This window comes from Ptychodera flava, chromosome 1 (genome assembly GCF_041260155.1).
Source record: "Ptychodera flava strain L36383 chromosome 1, AS_Pfla_20210202, whole genome shotgun sequence".
Classification (NCBI taxonomy): Eukaryota; Metazoa; Hemichordata; class Enteropneusta; family Ptychoderidae; genus Ptychodera; species Ptychodera flava.
In genome coordinates, this window is record NC_091928.1 from 27,655,879 (window position 1) to 27,671,159 (window position 15,281).

At 37.5% G+C, this 15,281-nt stretch overlaps 1 protein-coding gene across 2 annotated transcripts in view; it reads right to left on the reverse strand.

Moving 5' to 3' along the window:
* LOC139134113 (myelin regulatory factor-like) overlaps window positions 1-15,281 on the reverse strand; it is a 64,352-nt gene that overhangs the window by 25,217 nt on the left and 23,854 nt on the right. For both annotated transcript variants that reach the window (XM_070701040.1, XM_070701032.1), the window contains exon 4: window positions 4,324-4,665. In XM_070701040.1, coding sequence (XP_070557141.1) covers window positions 4,324-4,665 — 342 coding nt within the window. The remainder of the gene's footprint in view (window positions 1-4,323; window positions 4,666-15,281) is intronic.

Below are 15,281 nucleotides of genomic sequence, written 5' to 3' on the forward strand. Positions count from 1 at the left end.
AGTCTGATATTGGTAACACAAATGCTACAAGTCATTAAAATGTGAATGTCCTGGTCTGCAAGTGGTAAATTAGGACTTTGTTACAAAATCTTCAAAATTTCAGAATGTTGAACTTGTACACGAGCACTCCAGTATATGCCTTGAGGTTTTTAGAGATTAACTGTTCACACAGTTGACAATATTCCAAGGATCACGGTTTTCACCGCTGTTCAGCACTTTCCTTGTCCTTTCCTGCTTTGAAGACTTCCACCTGGAGCACCAGTATAACAAGACAATATTGCTAGAGCCACGACAAGTACAATATCCTCAAGACGGGCCCAGAGAAGTTCACGGGTTATTTTGGGTGAAATCCAATGAAATTTTGAAGACACAACAAAGCAACTTTGAACGGCATTGAAGTTCACATTTGGTACAGAATTGGTGGGTATCTCTAGAAACTCCTAAAAGCAGCACTTCCCGGAAAGTCAGATGAGTTGGGGAAGAAAAGTTGTTTCATTTTGCCCGCACGTGACTTTAATGCCGGACCTGTGCACGGATAACAATGTCTGTGCCGGTGGAGCTGGGTCTTCCTGGCACTAAACCATTAGGTGTACAATCGGGCCAAAACACAATCATTTATCAAAACCTGCAGTTGGATTGGTGTAACGGTTTCAGGTTACACCTGTTGAAAAGGAATCAGAGACTCCCAGGGATATGGCTGGCGTGGCAGGTGACAAAACCTGTCAGAATGAAAAACAGTGCCCCTTCCCCCCCCTGACCTACTCCCTTAAATTACCATATAGTCTGCCCTTCGAATGACCAGTTTACTTCCAAGAGTCACTGACCAAGAAATGTTATTCTTTTACTTCAATCTGAACACTGCGTAAAGTCATCGTTGCATACGGAAATGTGGCATAATTTTTGTCCACGATAAAAAATAAACAGCACTTTTAAACTGATTGGGACAAAAGAGGCTGAAGTTTCTTTTCAGAAACAAAAAACATGGTAGATAATTATGGACATGTCTCTGAATACAGAGTGAGGCACAAAGAAGTACAATTTAATGTCTGGAGAAATTCATAGGTTTGTTACTAGATTGGACAGAAAACACCACAATTCACAAAAGACTTTTAAAGGGCCAGAAGGCGTATTAATCTTCTGATGTTTTTTATTAATTTTTGTTTTGGCTCTCTATTACAAGTCCCTTTTCTCTTAACCCTTTCACCCCAGTTGCCTGTATACAGGTCCCACTTTACCATAGAAAACAATGGATTTGGGACAAACCATGGTGGTGAAAGTGTTAAAACACCTCATACCGGTATTTAGCTTGTCAACATAGCATCAATTGAATTCTAGTGCTCAACCAGAATTTGCTTTACGACAATAACAATGCAGTTTACACAGGCTGAGTTGACCAGCTGAATACTGTGTATATCAACATGCTTTGGGAAGCGGAACAAGAAATGATAGTTGACATTAACAACAAAAAACAGTGAAATAGTGAATAAGATCATCACAAATTACACCAACTGGACCTTTAACATCCCTATATATGTACATAATTATATCTATTCTATTCTGTAACATCGTTCTATTGGAATGCAGAGAATATGGGACAGAATATTTGCTATACAATTTTTAAAATTATCGGGAGGGATTTTGGTGGCAAATTTCTTAATACAAAAATCAATTATTGATGACAAATATTCACCCCATCCAAAAGCGTAAATAAGAAGTTGACATCTTTAATATTATATTACCCCATTTTATCAATTCATCCGGTAGACATTTTAAAATTATTACAATATCAGTATTAAGGCATCAATGTGCATTTTCGTTGTAGTTCTATAATGTTCTTTCTTTCAAACAGCACAAGTGCAATTTCCAGCACATGTCAAGAATAAAAATACTTCATATAGGAAAACTGTTACTGAATGAGTGTGTCTATAGGTGTACTGGGTGGGCAATCTGTTTTAGACTTGGCTGAAATTTTCATGTTGCAAACTCGACTGATACTGAATGTTCACAAAAATTTGCAGGTGAAAACAAAAATCACACCATCTTATCGAAGAATATCTCTCCCCACCTGTAACTAGGAGAAACTACAGAAGCAATAACAAAATTGCGTCACACTCCATTTACTGTTTGCTCTGAAGTTGTGTATGTGCATATACCTCTGTAATTATATATAATATGATAGAAAATTATTGTCTATTGACATTTGTGTTTGAAGTGGTGTATGATTATTCTGTAGCCTTTCATGACTAACATGTGTAATAAATGTGTCAAAATCATTACAAATTAGCTGTACAACATATGATCCTCTCCTCCCCAACTTAGAACAGCTGAACATTTCTGGCTTATATTTACCCATACTTGACAAAACACCAACTTACTGAAGAACTTGCAGTCTAAACAATAGGCCACTATTTCCATTAATTTGGTTTCATAAAAATCATCCCTTTCGCAGACACCCATGGCCAGAATATGGGCGTGTCAGTTTACAAGTATTGAAATAAAACTATTTATCAGTACTTGTTTTGAAGTTAATTGAATTTGTAATATTTTTACAGATGTCGTGAACAGATCTATAAGATTCTATTGGGTGAAATGAAGATGTGCAACTCGGACAGATATTCAGCCTCTCAATTTCTATGACACTAATCTGGTCTACCGTTTGTGTCCACTCATTTCTAACCTCATGGAATAAATATAGTTTTCACTGTCAAACGGACGGTTTGATTTTTCTCTACTGAGTCAACACAGGGATGGCGGCCATTTTGAATTTTCAAACATCGGAAAATTTTGGGTCATTTCTTTCTCTACACTCAAAAAATTTGCCCCGATACCCCTCATTTTGATTCTTAACTTTGAACGAGAGTGCCTTCGAATTTTATTTTAAGGAGAGTTTTTTAGTTTTAAGGCATGTACTATCTTGAATCAGAGGGAAGCATTTTCCAAAGTCTTTATTGTAGATTTGGGTCATGTAACCTGTTGATTGGGGTACATGAATGCATAAAATATTCCCTAGAATGAAATTTAGTGCTAATAAAATTATATTGTTTGGTCAAAGTAGAAGCACAATACAAAGTTTATGACGTTATTGCCCTGGCTAAATTGTCAAACGCAAATTAGATATCTGTAAAGTTGCTGCTTTCATTCAGAAAATCAATCATATGAATCTCCCAAATATGAGAAAATATTGATTAATGATCTCTTAATTACGGCTGGTTTTCAACAAATTAATAAACTGCAGTGTGTTTCTCCTGTTTGATAGCTTTGTTTCTGAACAGGAATATTTACCAGCGACATTGTCAACATGGCATGAAACCAGAACTGTGTCAAAGTATGGCCACCTTTCATTATTCATTTACGACGCCTACGTCACTTGTAAGTTACCAATTAAACCCGACTAGACTGGTACTACCTGTGCCCGGTGCAAAGGTAACCCAACTGTGATAAAATTTGACTGCGGAGAAAAATACAACATGGTTTGTACCAATAATTCTTACCCATTCATGTTTTTTTTTTGTCCGCTGCATAGCTAGTCTGTGGTAATTCTTAAAGCAATCGTACGGTGCCAATAACCACAATGTCTGGCGTGTGTATACAATCAACAAGGCATCCATCATCCAATTTGTAAGCTTATAGTTGCATAAAGCATTAAATATATGACTGCTTTTTAATTATACTCAACACGTTAACCAGTTTATCTGGATTGCCATCTATCAAATAATTACATATTAAAAATCATGGAAGCCTGGCATCTGCATACAGTTCCTGAATTCTGACAAAATCCAGATTCTCTCCAACATTTCGTGAAACCTACACAGTAGTGTTCATCCAGTCTATGACACATGGCCTACTTTGAAATCACTGAAATGACAACATCAGTTAGTTGATGCTGTGTGTGCCGTAGAGGGTAGCTTCTGAAAACATGAATGACAAAATTTTTTTCTTTTTCATCTTAAACGTAATCGAAACCCTGTTTCCTTCAGCAGTAAGAATGCCACTATATCTTCCAGTACAATCACATTCGATATGAAAGTGTCTCTTTGTTGTTCTGAGTATTATGGTACAACACTGTGTGTACTGCCACACATCGAAAGCCGTGATGTGTACATGCAAGTTGGTTAAAAATTGACAAAGCAGGCCTGAAATAAACTGTGGCTATAAAGTGTCATATTTATCTTGTTTTTATTAGTCTTCTCTGTTGACAAAGAACCTATCATCACTTGTGGGAGACACATACCCCCGTCACAACAGTCTGACGGTCGAGGCAGTTGAAGAGAGTGATGTCATTATGACAATGTTACATTAAAAGGAAGTTCTGCCCAAACTTACCCATCGAGCATTCCCTGTTGAGCTTCTGTGGTCGGTAGATGTGATAACTGCGGCGGGTTGGGAGTGATGTAGCTCGACAGCGAAGACGGCACCTGCATCTGTGGCTGCATCTGTGGCGGCACCGGCCTGGGCACGAGTGTCTGCACCTGTGTCGCCTGTTGCGTGTACAGGATCGGGGCACCGGGCGGTGGGGCAGCCATTGTTGCTTGGGGTGACGGCTGCGGTGGCTGTACCTGTGGCTGTGATTGGGACACATGGACTGGTCCATTCGTCAGCTCAGGCTTCACTTCTGGGGGTGAGTAGGGCTCTGAGCTGGAATCAGGAGGGGACTCTGGTAAAGTCCTGTAGAGAGTCCAAAGGACAGTGGTTAATAAATAAATCCATTCGTCGCTTCACAAAAACCTAGTGATCACAGCTGATATACCTACTATCTACCTAAAATCTTTGCTTCAAAAATGTTGTAAAAAGTACAGCAGACACTCATACACTGTAAAAACTAGTTCAAGGAACAAAACAAGAATTACAAGTAGTTTGTCATATAAAATCTCCTAACAGTGACATTTACAACAAGCAAATACCATGATATAAAACTGCAATCAAGATATGATTTACTGCTCTTAAACAGTTGACAAAAAAACAACTTGAATTTCACACACAGTATTCAAAAGGTTATGAGAAGGTGACCACTTGGTGGCGCTGTTCAATCTGGAGAACGTCACCACTGTTGAATATATGGGAACTCAAGTGGATGGGAGGCCAACGGACTTCCTCACACAACATTACAACCTTACAGTTTCAGTATAGATACTTCTAATCATGCAACTGATCAGGTATAAGCTGGAAGTTCTCATAAACTTCAACATTTTGCATGTTTTAGAGGGTATATGGAAGCAATGGACTTCTTCTTTTTAGCAGTTCACACTTGACAAAAGGAAAACTATTATTACTCAGATTATTTTGGCAGGACAACAGAGGATATGGCAACAATTTTTTATCAACTGTTCAATATCTCCTACAACTATATGACATTCAATTCACAGTCACTGCGAGTGTAAACAATGGAACAGAAAGAAACTGTTACAGTATCTATTTTTGCGATGAATATATATATTCACTTGGTACATGTGAAAACAACATATGATATAGGATTACACTGACAGAGAAACTGCTACAATAAAGCATTTACAGCTGATGTAACCTTTTTGAAAAAAAAAAATGAAAAGTTGAAAAGCTGAGGAACAATTATGTAATGCTCTAGGGTGTTTTAAATGTATACCTTATGCAATCACGTAGACGTGATCAGCTGATTGAAAGAATTATGTTCTTTACTTCCCTCGATGCAATGAAGTTTTTTGATCCACAACAAAATGAGAGATACCAATCAGAGCACTGTAAGCTTGAAGTATGGTATAAACAATTTTGTTTTAGTACAGGAGAAACCATTCATTAACACTTTCACTGCCATGTCCCCCTCATGACACAATGAAGGTCCATCTACCCTGTTGAGAATGGTAGGACTGTTCCATGGTATTGGGTGAAAAAGGTTAAATTTGAGCACATACATACCTATCAGACGTATTGACGTGAATGAGTATGGGTGGTTAAAAAAAATTCAATTTTATTGAAATTGTATTTCTGAACTGAGAGACCTCTGACAGAAATTCTGCCATCAATTTCATTTCAGAAAAAGATTTCTTGACAGCTATGTTTAAACTGTTACTGGCGAAGCTGTCTGTTGCTAAGCAACTCGTTTATGGCAGTATTTCTAGCTCGTGGATTATTTTTAACGGTAAAAAGACCAGTTCATCATTTGAAAGTCATGCTAAGACATTGATACTTTCTGTTGCACAGGAAAATGTCGACCGAAATTTGTCATTTTGTAGGTCTCTGCTCAATTGCATTCTTAGTCTTTTTGAAATTTTACTGTTGTGTACTGTGTCAATATGCTTGGCAAAAAAAAGAATGCTTTTTGTTTATTATCCCAGGTCTGTTACAAAAAATTGTGCAGTAACAATATTTTTTTATTTTTATTTTTTGGAGCTCAAAAGATTGAACTACCATGATTAAAACTATAAAAAAGTAATGTTTATATGCTGTGGTGACTGTGACATACAGCAATGTTCATTTTCAAAATGTACAAATGTGATTCTTCAAAAAAGTAACATGCACATTTCTCACGGTCATTTTTTTTATATTTTATTTTTTGAGTGAATGTGAAAAAAGGCTGATGCGGTGATCTGTAGCAAGCATGACAAACAAAATCTTTCCTTTTGTGGGCCTTGTTTGTAATCTGGCATACAGTTTTTAAGTTCTATTCTTTTCAAACTTTCCCCTCAGTTTTTCAATAGAAATAGACATAAGACATTTGACATAATGTCAAACACTCCCATTTCATTTTGGTTTAATATTTCAGTGTTTATGTAAATCTAACATCACCGGATAAACACAATTTGTAAATTAAATTGATAAGCGCGACTCAAATTTCTCTTCCAAAATTTGTAATGCAGTGCCTATGCATCCTGCTGTAGAAACAAGTTCAATTATACAACGCCATGCCAAGTGTTTGACTTGCTTTGAACAGCAGAGAACAATTGACTATTTGTTGATTTGAGGGAAAAAATTTATACTTGAATTGTGTCAAAGTAGGTACCACTTAATTATTGGAATATGTACAGGTAAAGAGATGTTGCAGAAGTAGCTATGAAGTTCAATGTCACAACAGGACATACTGAAAATGAAAATTCTTTGCAATTCTGAACACAATCAGCCATAATACCGGTATACCGTATGCATGCAATGTCAACTGACATCATGCAGTCTTCCTTTAACCCTATTTCCAAATGTAGTATGTGGTCCAAATCAAAGGTGAAAACAGCAAGATTATACCATACCACAGATTTGAAATAGGGGGGGGGGGTGGGGTGTCAAACCAGTGAGGACATGTCTCAGTAGTCCTGTTGATTAAAAGCCCAATGCTAATATCAAGAATGAGTATTCATTGTCCTGGTAATCATGACACAGCACCTGTGCCCATTTTCCAGATCACACACTGAGCAGGGGGTTGATGAGAGTAAGATAGAACAGCCAATATTCTAGATCTGATCAGCCAGTGGTCAGACAGACCACAGTGCCTTCACTTACCTTCGGTGTTGTTGTCACACTCACTGAAAGCCTATGCAATAATATTTCTCTGAAAATTCCTTCCTTATACAGTACATACATGTATACAGTTGAGACAGATTACTTTTTGCACTTTGCTCTCAGGAAAAAAACATTGTCTGATGAAATATGATGTCTACAGGGTGATTCTATCCAGCCATGGGTGGTCAAAAACCACCCAAAATTTCAAAGCAGATTAACACCACCATATACACAAGGGGGATTAAATAATGCTGATCTCATATTCTTGTTTTGCATGAGTTGATGTGAAACAGCCCCTGGCACTCTGGTTGAGGAAACAACTCTCAAAAAATGTTACCAGAAGTGTAGTTACAGGAACATATACATTGTATACAGCCAGACTTGCTCCACAACAATGCAGTTATGATAGTCACACACACTGCATCATCCTTCATCATGAACACTGGCAAATGTCATAATTCTTATCAAACACTGTCATTCAAAATTCAACTATGCCGTTAACTTTGCAGTGATTGACCAAATCCCATATCATTGGTATCTCGATGTAAATTTTTTGCACTGTTACAAGTCACATAACAACATACCCCGTACGCAATCAGAGAGAAAATAGGTGCATGCTGCCATGGACGTACATAAATTTCACACGGACAGTCTGTTGCCATGGATAGAAAAATATCAGTCTTTATTGCATGTGTATATGCAATGAAAACAACATACAAGAACCGCTGCCACACCTACAGTAGTAATTCTTGGTACATCACTGAGAATGGTACATAGCCTGTTAAGACTTGCAGTACTAAATAACTTGTGGTGTATATTTGTGAGTACACTAAAATACTGGCAGGGGAAAAACTTTGCAAAGCTTGTATTGCACCAGCTGACATCATTTCGACCCCTGAATATTGACAAACACCACAAATGCTTGTACTGTATGTTTCTAAATGGCTACCGGCACCTGTCAGCCTTACTGTTGATAATCACAAATGTCACAACGGTCAGTCGGTCAACCTGAAAGACGCTTAGCATGTTAGAGCAAATCATTTTGGCAATTTAATTTCCATAAATAAGTTTGGACACAGATGGGTTCAACTGTTTTTTTATATCGCATGATATATGATGAAGCTGAGAGCGGTGGCTTTGGCTGCGTATCAGGTTTATATGGGATATAGTACATACACTGGTAGTACATACATAGTTGTCCATACATTGCACTGCACAAGCCTAGATTTAGAAATGCATGAAAACAAAAAGCAACAACAGACGAACACAACATTGATATACATTGATATTACTGGACAAAAGATCAAGAACACAAAATACACTGAGCAGAGAATGCTTTCAGCAGTACGGGTGATAGCATTAAATATTAAACCAAATACTATAAACACTTTGGGTGCATACGAGTACCTTCATGTTTATTACTTTTGTTTTAAGATATCCATAGCTACAGCAGGTACACTGTGTTTGCAATTTGACCCCTGAAGTTTATAACAACTGTTACATAGTGTAGGTATGCTCCTGTATAATTTTAATATTACCTGTCTATCTATGACTGTATACACACAAACACACACACAGATGTATATCGTGTATATTCTATTGTACATATAAACACATACATGTACGCACATATAAATATGTATAAATGTACTTATTCTTAGATTGTGTGTGTGTGTGTGTATATATGTGTTTGTGTATGTGTGCATATAGTATATATGGTACATGTACGTGTGTGTGTATAAATATATATACCGTAAAATTCCCAATTGAGGCCGCACCTCTAATTGAAGCCGCACCCTGACTTTGAAACATTGTCTTGGCTCATTGTTTGCCCATTTGGGGTTTTTGAATTGTACCATAATAGAAGCCGCACCCCTTCTCTGAGCCCATCATGAAACAATGCATGCTGAAATTCACACCAGCTGGCTTGCAATGCGTCATTGACTTGTGCTAATGATTGACAGGTGTCTTTCTTACAGAAAAAATACACAATAAAAAGTTCCTTTTTAACACTTCTACCATTGTGCATTTTGTCATTGATAGTAACAAAAGTACAAACAGTGCCCAATGTATCCGTACGTTTGTGTGTATGTTTGAACACGGCCGAAGTTTTTGTCAGTGTGGTAAACACCGCCATAGTCAATACCTGATGCAACAATTTTGAAGCAACGGTGTTTGTGTACAAGTTAAAATAGTTGAGAGATTGAGATACCATGTTTCAAATACGTAGTTTTCATTCAATACCCACGTACCCTTACCGATGCCTGACGTACAACACCACCACCTGCATCATATTGCCATAAGGGGTGGACCATTTGATATCCTGGGGGGGGGGGGGCTTGGAAGATTGGTGGAGAGCCATTATTTTTTTTCCCACGTGCTTCACCATGAATTATTTTTTTTCTACAGGGCATATGCTGGCAACTTTTTTTTTCACTTTCCTTCTTCGAGATATATTTTTTTTTACCAAATTTCGGTGCAATGTTTGTTTGCTTGGTTTTTCACACCAGTAACAAGATGCTGTTCTATCGCACACAGACTATATTCAAGAAACTAAATGAAGTTATGTAAATACATGTACATTTTTGATTCACTTTACAAAAACATATTTGTAAAATCTTGTACATTTATGGCATTTACTTGTCAGTGTTGTCCTTACATTGTAAGTAGCCGGTAATTTAAGAAAGTAGACGGGTGGACTGCGAGGGAGCGAAGCGACTGAGTGGCGAGTGAGCGTAGCGAACGAGGGGGGGGGAGAGCGCGAGAGGGGGGTGTCCCCCCTCTCGCAAGGCGAAAAATGAAATTTTGGAGTGGAAATGGTTTTCTCTGGTGGCATCTGAGGTGACATTTACTGACTGAAACAGTACTTTTGTTGTGTGTCTTAGACGTGGCTCACATACAACAAAACAAACAAACATGATTTTGTTTTGTTTGTATTATTTATGACACACTTATGGTTTTATTTGCAGTGAAGATGTAACATTTAATCTTAAATCACCTGCTGTCTGCTCATTTCATTGCCCATTTCCCATTCTTCATTACCACATAGTAGTTTCCCCAAAACCATCAAACTCATTCAATTCTAATCAAACACATTCGCTTTTGTTAAGCAAAACATTGGTAAGATAATTCACTATAACAGTGTTCGCATTTACGAATAAAACAAGCGTATATAGAATTCTCATAACAATGAAAAAATGTGTAGAGAGTCGATCCAATGCGTAATAATATTACACATTGGATTGAGTCTCTACGCATTTTTCATTGTTATGAGTTTTCTATACGCAAACGATAATAGTAAAATGTTTGCAGGCTGTCTCTCTTCTTGTGGTATTTTGACAAAATCCTTACATTCAGATTTACACATTTCTGGAAAACACTGGTGAGCAATTTCAATTTCAGCATACTTCCTCTAATCAGAAGGTCATGTATACTGTACAATTGTTCATAATCAGTTATTGTTCCTCAAGCTTGAAATGGTTTATGCTTTATAAAACTCCAGAGCTACTGCTTGATTTTTATTGATGCTGCAGTGTGCATCGAACAATTGCCAAGATTTTTTTTTCCGAGTCGCAATGGTCCATAATTTTTTTTCCATCAGCCACTTAAAGCCAGATTTTTTTTTTCGAGCAACTCCACCTGGCATCTTTTTTTTTCCCAAATCTTCCAAGCCCCCCCAGGATATCAAATGGTCCACCCCTAATGAACTGCCATGCCTATACTGTACTGTGGCTGTTGAAATGACCATGGTGGGTGCGTATAAGCTTGTACACGTTCCGTTTTTGATCATGAGAAAATAAAATTTGACCGCAAAATAGTTCACAAAAACATGGCAGTAAAGTTACCAAAGGTCATTCACTTGCCTTTATTGCACTATTCGAGTACGAGCCACCGGTTCGGCAACACAAGACGCTGTAAATCAAGGGGACCCATCTGCAGTGGACGCTTAATTTATGCTAATTTTATGCACGATTTTTTTTCAACACCATTTGATCTTCTATCGCTTTCAAAATCGACTTACACGTCCAAAGAAATTGATTGTACAATGTCTGAATACAGAAGTGACATTTTTGTGAAATTTCAGCGTCCAAAAACCCCTTGAAACACTTGAAACAAAGACATCATGCCCGCTGCTGATCAACATGGCCGACCTTAGTGAGACTATTCTATTTAGAGGATGGGGGTGATCAGGATCAGAGAATCAAGAAAGTACTGGGAAAAACGTGTCATTTCCTTACGATGCTGTCAAGGGAACTCCAGTTTCCTATTGTTTTAACATCTTTTAATAGTTTCCTTATTATCTAAAAGGAATTTTACCAAGTTTAACGACCAAATACACTCTCCTAACGTTTCTTATTGGAGTTACACTAGGTAGGGACTTTTTATGCGGGTAATTTATTCACGCAGAATTCATTGGTACTAATTTGCATAACAATAGCGATTGTCCCTGCAATGCTTGGTGAGCATTGAGAAAAATATCGAAACACAGGAAATGTACGTAATTGAAGCCGCACCATGACTTCAGTGCGTGGTCCCAGGGGTCCCTCAAAAATGTTTCTAATACAAGCCGCGGCTTCAATTGGGAATTTTACGGTATATATATATATATATATATATATAAGTATATATATATATATATATATATATATATATATATATATATATATATATATATATATATATATATATATATATATATATATATATATATACACACAGACACACACAACGCCTACACCGGGTTATTGTAGTATGTATATATATATATATATATATATATATATATATATATATATATATTATATATATATATATATATATATATATATATATATATATATATATATATATATATATATATATATATATATACAGTGTATATATATATCTGTAAATACACAAACACATATTATTGTGTCTTCACGTCGAGGCTTGGTTGGTTGCTTGTCAGTGTTATGACACTGTAACCCTTCACTGGGTCTGAAGTTCATGTAAAGTCTAAATGTTACAGCAGAGGGTTGTAGTGTTTTCACAAATCAGAATGGAAAAAATCACAGCGAAACGCAGCTTGAAAGTTCAAATTACACTGAGGGCTCAGTCTGATTCGCAAGGCCATAGATCTAGTCATTAGGAGCAGCCATGGAAGAAACCCATGGAGCTGGTTGTATTTCATGACTTTGGTGGCCGTGTGGGGTACTGGGTCAAGTACACAGCAGTGACCTGACAGCTAGCTCGATGTGGTCGTAAATCAGGAGGGGATATACGACATTGCAGTGTTGATAGGAGATCAGGAAGGAATGTATAGTTAAAGAGGAGGAGGCACAGAATGACGAGGCAGTCAACAGTCCGGGTTATGTCCATATAGAGGATAGTAGGGAAGAGCCAATGGCGTACCGTATATGTAATGAAATTAAGGCAAGAACCAATCACGTACTGTATATGTAACAAGGGTCAAAGGTTACGTTGGTTCACTTTGTTCAGATCGCGATATGACCTGACAGATCCACCGATCGAGTGAGACTGTTGCCTACCCGGAAGTATCTTAGCTCCAGTCGATTGGCGACATTCTACCGTGTTAAAAATTGTAAGATTTCTCAGGAATAGTTTTCTGAGTTTCTTTACCCCTGACCATATTCAACAAAGAATTATTGGACGTTTTCGTTCTCTTTTCCAGCTTTTGGTTAACTTCTCGGCGATTGATCCGGCGCGCGTTTTTCTGAGCGAAGGGTCAATCGTACCGGGAAACGCATGGTGATCGAAAAAATCGTGCTCCATCGCGCTCCGATGACCGACTAAAACAGTTGACCCATCTTTGTAAAGCTTGAAAAATTCTGCATACTGCAGATGGCAAGGTTAAATTGAAATTTGACCAAAAATAGGCGATATTTGGCGACAAATAACTTACTGTAGATTTACAAGGGTCAAACGCTGATTTCTAGGAGACGTACCCGGCCAGGAAATTCATCCAAATAAGTAATTTTCAATGTACTAACCACTTGTGTCGCTCACCATCTCGGCCGCACTGAACATTGTGCGTAACGTCTACAACTAAAAACTACCCAGTGCTAAAAATAAAGGGCGAAATCAAGCCGAAAAGTTCCAAACTCGTTGCAATGTACGAGCCAAGGTTTGCATCGTTAAGTATTTATGACGTTGGCGGCGGCAGGTTCGCTGATTGGTCAATCGTAATATCCTCTCTATGGACATAACCCGGACTGGTCAAAGATGGATGGAAAAGCAGAGAATCATGGCGGGAGAAGGGTAGAGGGGAGAAGGTGAGACAGATTGGGAGGGAGGGAGGACAAGTAATGGGAGAGACTAAGGAACAAAAGAGGAGGGCAGGGGAGGCAGGAAAGAGGGTAGATAAGTAGAGGGACTGAATGAGAAATATTTAATTCTGCGGGTATGTTGAGCAATGTTAAGACTACATAAAATGACATCAAATATCAGTAGAGATAAACTGCATGTGACAGTCGTTGTGAAAGAATGAAAGTATTAACGTTGCTCAAATATCACCCAACAATTTCCTCACTGCTGTGATAAGTGGTGTCAAGACAGCATGGTGCAACCAATTCATGACAACATGGGGAAATATCTTGTGTTAGGCAGTAATGGTACGCCAAGATACCATTTCATAAATGTTATGCAAAACTCACAAAACATTGTCCAACAAGTTGTGGAACCTCGTGACTCCTTTCTACCCAAGATGATAAGACTGAATTAAAATTGTTTTCAAAACACAAAGGAATTGATAGATGTTGTGGTAAAAATTGTGAAGGTTGGCTCTGTATTGTACCAGGATGTAGCTAACCCTTGACCTGTCTCCTCATTCAAAATTACTATTTCCACGACTGCCACATGGACTGAACTACATACTAACAAAATCAACAACTGCTAGTTTCTTTTATTTAGCTTGTTATGCATCTCTCTAAACAACAACAACTGTTTTGTTGCGCACTACAAAGATCAGATTACTTTGAACTTGAATATCTTTAACAAAAGATCTGTACTGACTTTATATCAGAAAACAATATTAATTATTGTCAACAATATGATAATAAGAATGTGAAATAATTTCAACAGTAGAAAGAGCAAAAATCTTGAACTCTATCTGGTAGCATTTGTGCCAATTTGCTTGCACTATTGAGGTGGGTCTCCATTCTCACATAACATTACACAATCAAGATTATTCATAATACACAAGTTTAAGATATTCAAGAGTTAATGTTGCTGGCCTTACAAGGAAGTTCATGCTAAAATAATGGCTATCTTTGAATGGACATGGTGTTACTGAGTGTCATACCTAATGAAAGAAGTAGACAGGAAATGATGTCATTCAATGTCAGAGGTCACAGCATCTCCCAGCAAAACTATGATGTCATGATTATTTCAGTGAGATGTTCCCCTGTAAGGACCTTAGGTGGAAAGCTCCTTCTGGACAGATTTTCTAACTCTCACATTTTTACAATTCTATTCTGGTCTACTGCTCGTGAGGGTCATTTTAAAACGCTTGGAGTACGTATAGTATTAGTTTTGTGAAAAATCAAAAATTTAATTTTTCCCACAGAGTTAATTTCAAATATCCATCAATATTAGGTAATTTGTTTCTCTAATACCAAAACTTGCACGGTGACCTCTGAATTTAATCCTTGCTACTGTCAAGAGGATGGTTGAAAGCTTTATGAGGAAAACCTTTGAGCAAAAGTTAAAGTTTAACTTTGAGGCTCATACTGCCTGAGAGATTTACCATTGAAAGTTACACAAGCATGAATGTATAATATTTCTCCTGAGTCATATATACTTTCACTTTTTCACAC